The 10,352-nt window shown below is 37.9% G+C and overlaps 1 protein-coding gene across 1 annotated transcript; it reads right to left on the minus strand.

Moving 5' to 3' along the window:
- Positions 1–712: 712 nt before the first annotated feature.
- On the minus strand, positions 713–7,144 carry LOC106960473 (ankyrin repeat and SOCS box protein 8-like). Its single transcript, XM_015053590.1, has 4 exons — positions 6,858–7,144; positions 5,390–5,566; positions 5,198–5,302; positions 713–3,451 (listed from the first exon to the last, which is right to left on the minus strand). Exons 2-4 carry the CDS (start codon positions 5,516–5,518, stop codon positions 2,816–2,818), a joined length of 870 nt encoding a protein of 289 aa, XP_014909076.1. The 5' UTR covers positions 5,519–5,566; positions 6,858–7,144; the 3' UTR covers positions 713–2,815.
- Between the last annotated feature and the right edge of the window lie 3,208 nt (positions 7,145–10,352).

The raw sequence follows: 10,352 nt of genomic DNA on the forward strand, positions 1-10,352 counted from the left end.
TACCTTCAGTCGTTATAATACTTTATATATCAAACATAACTTAAAATAAATTTGACTTTATGGCATAAAATTTTTCAATTTTACATAATATCTCTTCTTTAATTATTTTTTTTCTTTCTGGAACTTAATAGTTGCTTTCCAGAAAACAGTATATAACTTTAAAAATAATTAGGAAGATTGCGTGAAAAGGAAGCAATATTTGGAGATCAGATCAGGTTAATTAAAGTGGATGCTTCAACAAAAACACAATGCTAAATGTAGATGATGCAATCCACAGTCAATGTTATCTCTACCACTCCAGTACTTATGAGATTGAGTATTCATTCATAGGGTTTGTTACCGTCACTGGAGCTAGAAACAAAGCTAGAGCGACCCCTAGTGGATCGGGTTTTGACCACATTCAGTACAGCTTTGGTCTTCAATAATCTTTTTGTCAGCGTTTTTTTTTTTGTAGATTATTTTTTCTTAAATTGCTTTAAGAAAAATATGTTTACTGACAAAGATGTAGATTAAATTTATGCGCAAATACATTGTCGTTCTTATCTTAGGGATTTGCTGCAGAGCGTGGAAGATCCAAGAGTCAGAGTTTAAGTTAGCAGTGAAGCTGGTGCGGCGCAATGTGGGAGCTGTAAACGTGAGCTGGCAGAAATAAATCCCAATCAGAATTAAATTGTTTGCGTTTAAAAATAGCAAAGAGAAAAAGGCAGACAGGTAAACAAAAAGGCATTTACTTGCATTATACTGACAAAGAAAAGAAGCACCTTTGCAGGCATACACGAGAAATAATCATATGGTTAATTTATATGTATATTTACAGAACAGGCAGACAAAAATAAGTTTAAGGAATGGTCAGATTCCAGACCTCCAACACATTTTTTTGCCAGCTCATTGAGTGGCTTTACAAAAGACAAAACTAACTCATCATGCCATTTCATGGTTTTAACATTTAAATATTGAATTTAAAACAAAGTGACTCTAGTTTTGGAACCCGTGAGCACCCTTGAAAAAAGTTTTGCAAATTTAAACCTCCATTGTAGGAACAAAAAACAAACAAAACAAAACAACAACAACAAAAAAACACTCAATAAAGCCCAAATAAACAGAGAGTCAAACATGACAGCAGGCGTGGTGACACCACTTTTGTTAGCGTTGGACATATTCAGAAGTCTACCTGGCACATTTAAGTGAAACCAACACTAATAATCAGCATCACTCTGCTGCTACAACATAAATGCAATTGTTCCCATCTGGTACAATCTTTCCTGCTCCAAAATAGGTGTGTGTGTTTAATGCTATTTTCTTAGTGAATATCACTGACCGATCACAACCAAAACTTATCATACAAATTATTTCAACACAGTGCCTTGCAAAAAAAGTTCAACGGCTTTCAACTTTTCCACATTTCAACACGTTATAACCACAAGTTTCAGTGTATTTTAGTGGGAGTTTATGTGGCAGACCAACACAAAGTAGAGGATAATTGTGAAGTGGATGGTAAGTTATTAATGTTTAAGTGCGTGAGCATCGGAGGGAAGTTAAGCGAAGTAAAACATTTTCTCTGCCATCAGAGCTTCAAAGATATTCAAGAAAAACACATAAATGTCACAGCAAAACAAAAGGGCTGTCATTTTTTTTCTCTCCTTTTACACCTTCATATTTTCAGCACAAACCAAATTTCTTTGCGTGCAAACATTACACATCATTTCTAACCGATTTTGGTAAGGTTGAAGTGGTGTGGTTGGCCTCTGCTGAACCAACCTCAAACTGTTATTAAAATCCTTAAAGTGATAGCGACACAAACAAAGAACCTGCATTAATCAAACTCAAAATGTCTGACACTATTTTGTTTAGATTTGAAGAGGTTCACCTTCCAGCAGGAAAATAACCTTAATATTATGAGCAAACAATACTCATGTGTTAAATGGGCTAGTCAAAGTTCAGACCTACATCCAACTGAGAATTTCAGGCAAGACATTAAACACAGATGTCCAGAGAAGCTCTCCGTGTAATCTGAATGAGTTTGACCTATACTGTAAAGAAGACGGTCGCTACTTTGAAGAATCAATTATTGTCTCACCATAAATATAATTTATTTTTTAAAAATCTATGCAAACATAAAAAGAATACATTGAAATTCTGTGGCTGTCGTGTGGTAAAATGTGGAGAAGTTAAAGGGTTATGGTTACTCTTCCCAGGTATTTTACATAAAGCATCTCATAAAAATGACTGGAAAACCTTCATAATTACGACATCATTCATCAACTGGGTTGTTGTTTTTTTTTTTTTTTTTTTATTCCACCATGCTGAAAGCATGTCACTGTACGTTTATTATCATTTTTTTAAACAAAGCCGTCTTCTGAGTTCGACACAGTTTCATTTACAAAGCCAATCAAGCAAAAATGAGTAATAATAAGCATTCTAAAATATTCTAATGAATAGCTTTTTGGAACATAGCTAAGTGATCAAAGGACTCGTTTGATCTTGGTTTATTCCCACGAGGAAGTCGAGCAAATCTGATGCTTTAGTTTGGCGGAGTGGGAGGGGGTTTTCTGTTTCTTTTTGCTACCAGACTTCAAAAGAAAAACCAACAGCTGTTTAGTTGAAAATGTGCAAGTCCTGCCTTGTTCATTCACATGACACTGATTAAACACAGCAGTCTGCACTTAAATCACTCCTCATCCGGATGTTGTGTAAATACAAGAAAAGAAAAAAAAGAAAAAGACATACATCTGTATCGACTTGCCAATAAATGCGGTATGACGAGCTGTTTAATCATCAGCCCATGAGGTCTGAGGATCCTCCGCCGCCGCCGTCATCAGTCTCTCAGTAGTAGATAGTCTTTAACCGTTTCCGGTAGGGGAAGCTCTTTCACGGCGGTGGGGAGGAACTGCACTCCGAGGCTCTGCCGTATGGTGCAGCGCGCCAGCGAGCGCAGCGTGGGCGCCTGAGCCACCATGTTGGACAGCCTCGCCAGCAGCTGGGGGTCTTTGCTCAGCTCCTTGGGGAGGGTGCCGTCAGCCCGCCGGATCTCGAAGCGCCCCGCCGCTCGGCAAAGCAGCTCCAAGCACTCTTCCTCCTGTTCCGTGCCCAGGCCTCGGGCCAGCAGGGCCACCAGCCGGGATATAGGGGTCTGACCCTTCAGGTTGGTCACATGGACCTGGGCGCCGTAGTCTAACAGAACCTTGACGCTCTCCAGATTGCCCTTCATCGCTGCCCAGCTCAGAGGCGTGTCATTGTTGTAGTCCCGGGCATTGGGGCAGGCCCCGCTCTCCAGCAGGGCCCTCACACACTCCGGGTTGTCCTTGAAGGCGGCCCAGTGGAGCGGCGTGTCCTTGTTGCCGTCCAGCGCGTTCGGCTGGGCGCCGTACTCCAGCAGCAGCTCCACGCAGCTCTCGTCCTTCTCCGCGGCGTAGTGCAGCGCCGTGCGGTTGTAACCATCCAGAGCATTCACCTGACGGAGCGCTCACACCAACAGGAACGCAAAAAAGTTTAGTTGTTGGAAAGACAGGATTCAGCCTTCTAGACCTTTACTGTACAAATAGCAGCTTATTTTCTGTCATGTGGACAGCAGAGATGACCCAACCAGTCACCAGGAAATTAGAATAAGCCAATATTTTCGTCATTGGCTCTAATCGGTGATCTGAAGGCCACAAGCTAAAAACAAAAAATCTAAATTTCTAGTTTTCGTTAAATTCATTGAAACTAAGAACTCTTACTGTTTTTGGTCAATAAGCCAATAGTGTGCATTTCATCTACTTAAAATCAAAACATTAAGACAATTTTAAAACACATGTCCTTTTATACATAGTGTTAAACTTTATAATACAATTCTTTTGGACTCCAAATACTTTCTTCTTTAGGTGTTAAAGCTCTTGATGCAAATCAAAAATGAGAGAAGTAAACAAAGAAAAAACAGAATTGGCAGCTCAGATCTTAAATAAATTAGGATAGGGCTTATCAGTGTATCTTTAATACATCCTTATAAATACACAAAAACTAACTCCTGTGCTGCACGGACAGCAAAAAACAACAATTTAGTCCTACTCTGTAAATAATAAACTGAAGACGGCATAGACCTCAACTTTCTTTAACGGGTTTAGAGTTTTTACGTTTAAAGTATGACTCATTTCTGAGTCACTTTGTTAGAATAATGAACACATTTTCTCGTGCAAAGCTTTTGTTTTCAGTGCATGTCGCCTCTAGTTACGTTCCCGAAAAACCATTTGAAGTTTCGGTGACAAACTGTGGTGTGTCAGGAAGCAAGTAAACAAACTAGAAGCTTGTCGGTCCAAACAGATTAACCAACTTTGAACACGATCAAATGAAAACCTGCATGTGTTGTCATTGTTGCTGATAAAGTCATAGGAAGTGCACATCAGGCATGTTGTGGTTCGCATGTGTTGTCACTAAACCAATGACACATGTGCCACTCCAACTTACTAAATTGATCAATTTAAACCGCTATTTAAAACACATTTCCTTTCTCTGGCTTTTAACACTAGTTATGCAGGGCATCTGTGTGTTGGTTGTGCTTTAATTGATTATTTTTGCTCATTTTTTGTTGTTAAATTGTTCAATTTTTTATTATGTAAAGCAATTTGGTGAACTGCAGTTGGTTTTAGATGTACTACTTAAATACATTTGACTTGATTTACTTCTTCTCTGATGTTATAAGAGCAGTTCTGTCAAAATTGCGCCATTTCTGTTCCACAAATTTCGTCTAAACTACTTTTAACTCATCTCTACGCTTTTTGATTTTCTACACTGAAAAAACTCAATTTCCATATTGTTTTTAAAAAAGAAGAATTTTCTGTCAATAACTCAAAAACCAAAGCAGAAGAGAAATAAAAGGTCATATATTTTCTGATTTTTTTTTTTTTTTAATAATCTTTTAGTTGATTGAATAAAGTATGAAAACTGTTCTATCGCCAATTTTCTTTTATTTCCTTATCAGACTTGGAAAATGAGGAAAATCAAATTCCGTACTTTTCCCAGACATGTCAAGACTGCGCAGGAACCCGGAAACCTGGTAAAATATAACCATCACTTGTTTTCCAGGGCTACGACAAGCTCAAAAGCCACATCTTGTTGTACAGCACTGCTTCAGATCAACAAGCACAAACAGGCTCAGCTCTCTCTGAGTGATCTCTATCTGGAGACCTGAATATTCATCTAAAACGCGCGGAAATAAACCCACCTCTGCGCCTTTCTCCAACAGCAGCTCCACACAGTCGGCATCGGCTACCATACAGGCACAGTGAAGGGGTTTGAGGGTCCCATGCATCCGGTTTACATCAGCGCCCTAAGGAGGGTCGGACATAAAAATGTCAAAACAGCCAGGAGACTTTGTTTTGTTTTGTTTTTTTTTTTTTACTGATAAGCGACATACCTTACGAATCAGATCCTCCACGTTGTCGTGTGGAAATGAGCGGATGGCGGCGATGGTGCGGATGAGCCGTTCGGACAAGGAGTATTTACTCTGAATGCTCTGCATGATGTACCACATAGTAGAGCTCATGTGTAACAGAGGACCATGGCACCCAGGCAGGGGTGACACTTCGGCACACTGGAAGACAAATTTTAAAAATGTTAGGGTTACACACTGCTAAACATAATGAGGTCATGGAATACCTTAGTAATAATCGCTCAGGTTGTTCATATAAATGTCCTAACTGATCGCATTTAAGACGTCACCACTTAGAAGGATGAATGCTTTGCAGCTAACCTGAGGCAGTCATGCACTGGCGCCACCATGCCCTTTGACCTCCACCTGCAGGCAAATGTGAAGTTTCTTGCTCAAGGACATAACGGCAGAGAGAGCGGGGATTTGCACCGGTAGACTTTGTAAAACACTCTGATGCACATCACCTAAAATTTTCATTATTTTGTTTTACAGATTTATGCAACATTATGCCTTTAATCAATTAAATTAGATTTTTTTTTGTTGCTAATTTCCGATTTTTTCCGACATCTGAGAATATTCAAGCTTTTTCTTGTAAAAAAATGTAAAATTATAGTAAAAATTTCTGAAATTTTTGGCAGGTGTATTTTTTTAATATCACTCGATAGGTGTTTAGTTTATTTTCCCCTTTAACAATTTTATGTTTACGTTTTTTATTGACATTTATTTAACCATTATTTTACCAGAAAATCCCTCGAGATAAAATCTGTTTTTCGAGAGAGATCTGGCCAAAAGGCACAATAGTGTACATTGCAATTAAATCATCACAAAATTTACTTAAGTGTAAACTAAACAAAAATTAATAAATACAAGAATAGAGCATAAAATTAGAACTAGGTTATGTCAAATTTCGTGTCTCAAATGTCAGAAAATAGAGGTGTAAATTCGTTGAAAGACTCCATATTTGGTTATAGAAAAAAACCCAACTGTTATTTTAGTTTAATCTCTTTTTGAGTATCAAACGTCTGAGTAAGTATGTTGTTTCCAATGGCTGCTGCCCTTTCAGTAAACTTTAGCTGACAGTTAGAAAAATGACCCATATATACTGTAGCAACGCGGCACCGTACAAATACGTGGGAATAGCTGGTGATTTACATTAAAATAGTGGCACTCGACCTATACTTAATCAAAGTTTTAACGCTGAAACCTATGTAAGCAGGCGGAAGAAGCTGCTGAGGGTCTGCTTTGGAGAGAAGAAAAAAAAAAAAAGACAAAACAAAAATCCCGGCTAGCAACCAGCTAGCTAGCAGCAGCTAATGCTAGCTTGGAGATACGAAGAAAAAACATCCACAGCTAAATGTAGAAACACATGACACCTCCTCCAAATGCGTGGAAAAACGCTTCAAAACACACTTTGCATCAAACATCGTCAAAACGCCGATGCAGAATAACGTACCGTTTACAGCCCTCGATAGATCGAGCAAGTTGCCGTGTAGAGTCAGCTGGCTTCTGCTGCGGCTTGACATAAACACGGACCCGTCACGCAGCCACGCCTTCCGTCTCAAGCTGTCACAGCGAATGCTGGCAGATGTTTCCGTCTGGACCGCAGATATCGTTACATTTCTCTAAAGGGATCGGCATGTACCGGTGTTATTGGCTCCGATGGTATAGGCATGTATGGTGGCGTCCACCGACAGGAGCATGCCGCGGATACCTTCAGGTCAAGTGTAGAGGAGCAGCACCAGAGCCTTTCCTATTAACAGGTTATCAAAGAAATAACATACACACTTTACATTAATATTCCTAGAAAACTAAGATGAGAACAATATCTAAAAGAAACCGCGTTCATTTACACAGAGCCGGCCAAAAATTACAGAGGGCCTTGAGCAGAGGTCGACTTGGGCCCCCATTATTTATTCGATTACTTATGCAGACAAGCTTCTCTCATTTACTTAATGTCCAGGATACCATATTTAAAGTATGTACCAACAGTTTATAATTGTATTGCTACTCAGTTCAGTTAATTTGAAGTGATTAAACTACCAGTATCAAATCAATTCAGAGAACTACAAATATTTTCCTATATATTATTAAAAAGGTGCACATTTGTCAGTTTTTTTATGCTAAATAAATGTGAATTGTGCAAAAATGCACACACAAGATCTACAAAAAATGTATTTTCTGTCATTAAAAAAATTACCATCTAAATTTCATAATTTTAAAGCCTGGCATAAGTTGAAATGTCAGTTTAAAAATAAAAGTGGAAAAATATATTGGCATTCAAATAAACCCATTTTATTTTGAGAATTTTTAAGATGTGCCAATTGACTGCAAAACACAAATTCTCACATTTTAAATAACAAAATTTAAACTTTTTTCATTTTAACATTAAGGTTTACTTAACGTTAAAAGTAAACCTTTAACATTAAAACCGCATTAAAAAAAATCTTTGATCGTGTCAAGTTATTTTCTGCAAAAGCATCTCCACACAAATCTGCACTACAATTTTACAGCATTGAAAAATAACAGAAAAATGAATCCTCTTGAATTTTATACATCTACAGCCATGAATTTACTACTTTCATTTTCCCAGTTTGTAAAGCCCCATATTGAAAACATAAATTCAATGCAGAATTGGTTATTAAAGCAAATAAATTTAAAACACTTCACGAGCCTTTGCAGATAGAAACTTACCATGTAAATGTCTCCAGCTGTGAATTACCAGGTTGAATTAAGAGAAAATGCCGAAACAAAAAAACTACAAGGTAACCTTTAACTTTGTTGTGTGTGGGGCGAGAACACTTGAGAACAAACTTAAGACAAGTGAGACTTGGAAGCCAAATCAAAATAATTTATTTTTGGTGACATTTCATACAGTTCTAAGATTGTGTCTCAAACACTTGGTTGATCGATTACTACATGTCCTGTTGCCACCCAACCCAAATTAAAAAGAAAAAAAAAAAAAAAAAAAAAAAAAACCCAAACAATATTGCAGAGGGGGAAAGCAATTCCTGTAGATATTTGCAAGCCTGTCAACATCAACCATATGCTTCTAAAATTTCACATTACTCATGAGTACGATTCTTTTTAAAAACAAGTTAGTGCATTTCTTTAATTATACTAGATCACTAGCTGCTCATACTCAATGGAAAAAAATAAAAAATAAAAAAAAAATAAAAAACCAGCCCCAGTGATTGGATATTTGTTTACTGCAGTATCAAACCCAAAGTAAATGCATCAAGTATTTTTCTCTCAACTGACATCTCGATCAGTATACAAATGTCATATGCGTGATTTTATTTTGACAATGCGATTTCACACAACTTTGGGGAAACCAGCCTACCAAGATTGGGAGAAAAGCGTTGTGCATTAAAATTAAAATAAATAAATTCAAAAAGCAATACATACAGTGAGTCAAACTTCATGTTCTAAGTCAAACTGTTTTCCAAAAATAAAAAAAGGAAAGAACCAAACTTGCCAACCCCCCCCAAAAACAAAAAAAAAAAAAAAAACAATCCGATAAGATGCCTCGTCAATAGCCTCCCTCTCTCTCCAAATTTAGAACTAGAAATAATTACATTCTCCCACACACATTTCTAGTGAAGGGTTATAACAACAATATAGCAAAGGCAACTAAAACCTCTACAGCTTCTCAAAAATCCAGTTTCACTGAGCCAAAAAAAGCTTCCCAAGCTAAATTATTTAGCATTTCTCATCAATAAAAATCAAAAAACTTTATCCTAGAACTATGATCGCAGGCAGCTGGCACATAGCATGGGAAAAATGCTCTTACTTTCCACAACGTGGCTGCCAGATATTGTGTAGCTATCATCCTTATCTAACAGCACTCCACAGCCTCTTTTTTTTTTTTTTTTTTTTTTAAACGTTGTCACTATTAAGAACAATTCACAGATATAAGCTTAACCTGAATATCCTGGGATAATGTAGAAAAGCCAAACCTCACCTGAACCACCAGGCACACTAAAACAGTCAACTCTTACCATCAACGTATAGACTTCTCTCAGGAAAACGCCCCCCGCTCCCTCCATTACCCCCCCCCCAAAAAAAACAAAAAACAAACAAACATGTAAACAGAGAACCTGACTGATTATCAACGATGAAGAAGTTCTGAATTCATTGCAGTGGATAGACCCAAAAATGGTTCTGATAAACGGGAAGAAACAAAACAAAAACATGAAAAACTTTGGACCAGGCTTTGCAGGTTCACCATGGCAAACGGACCAGTGGGTGCCCCCAACTTGTATTTCGGCTTCAAACGCAAAAAAAAAAAAAAAAAAAAAAAAAAAAAGAAAGAAAACACAGACGACAGTGGCGTGAACGGTTTCCAAGTCCAATCGTAAATCGGAATCAAAACACCACTGTTAAACACATTTTCATTAATATACATTAGAAGACCAGACTGTCCGTTCTCTGGACAATAATTCAGAATCTCTGCTGTAAAAATCAAGTTATCCGTTTCGCTACGTCAGTGCAGCCGGAGCACTTCAATCATTTTGCCAAACAATCAATGCATACGCAGACATCAGTCAACCCTTCAGTCATACTTGCAAACCTAAGCACAAAAGGAGAAAAAAAAAAAAAAAAGATGTCTCTTTGCGTGTTAGTGATATCTTTGTACGTACATGACATATATGCATGTTGTTTTCGTCTTAGTGCATATTGTTCTTGCAGACCAACATCTATTTTTCAAAATAAAAAGAGGAAAAACAGGTAGAGGGCCACTTATGAGGCCCAGCATCCCACCTTCCCCAAGCAGAGCACGAGCGCAGCCTCCACATAAATCGCACTTAAAATCTTTTAAGCGTAACGCCGGAGACCAAAACAAGAAGAGTTTCTGAACCAATCGTAGAAGTTCATCAGGTGTCACTTTGCCCTCAAGTCCTGGATGTCAGTCATTTAAAAGCGTTTCTTTGGACAGTCTCCGTGGGGG

This window comes from Poecilia latipinna, unplaced genomic scaffold, assembly GCF_001443285.1.
Source record: "Poecilia latipinna isolate Pla-1442-1.1 unplaced genomic scaffold, P_latipinna-1.0 Scaffold1187, whole genome shotgun sequence".
In the NCBI taxonomy this organism is placed as follows: Eukaryota; Metazoa; Chordata; class Actinopteri; order Cyprinodontiformes; family Poeciliidae; genus Poecilia; species Poecilia latipinna.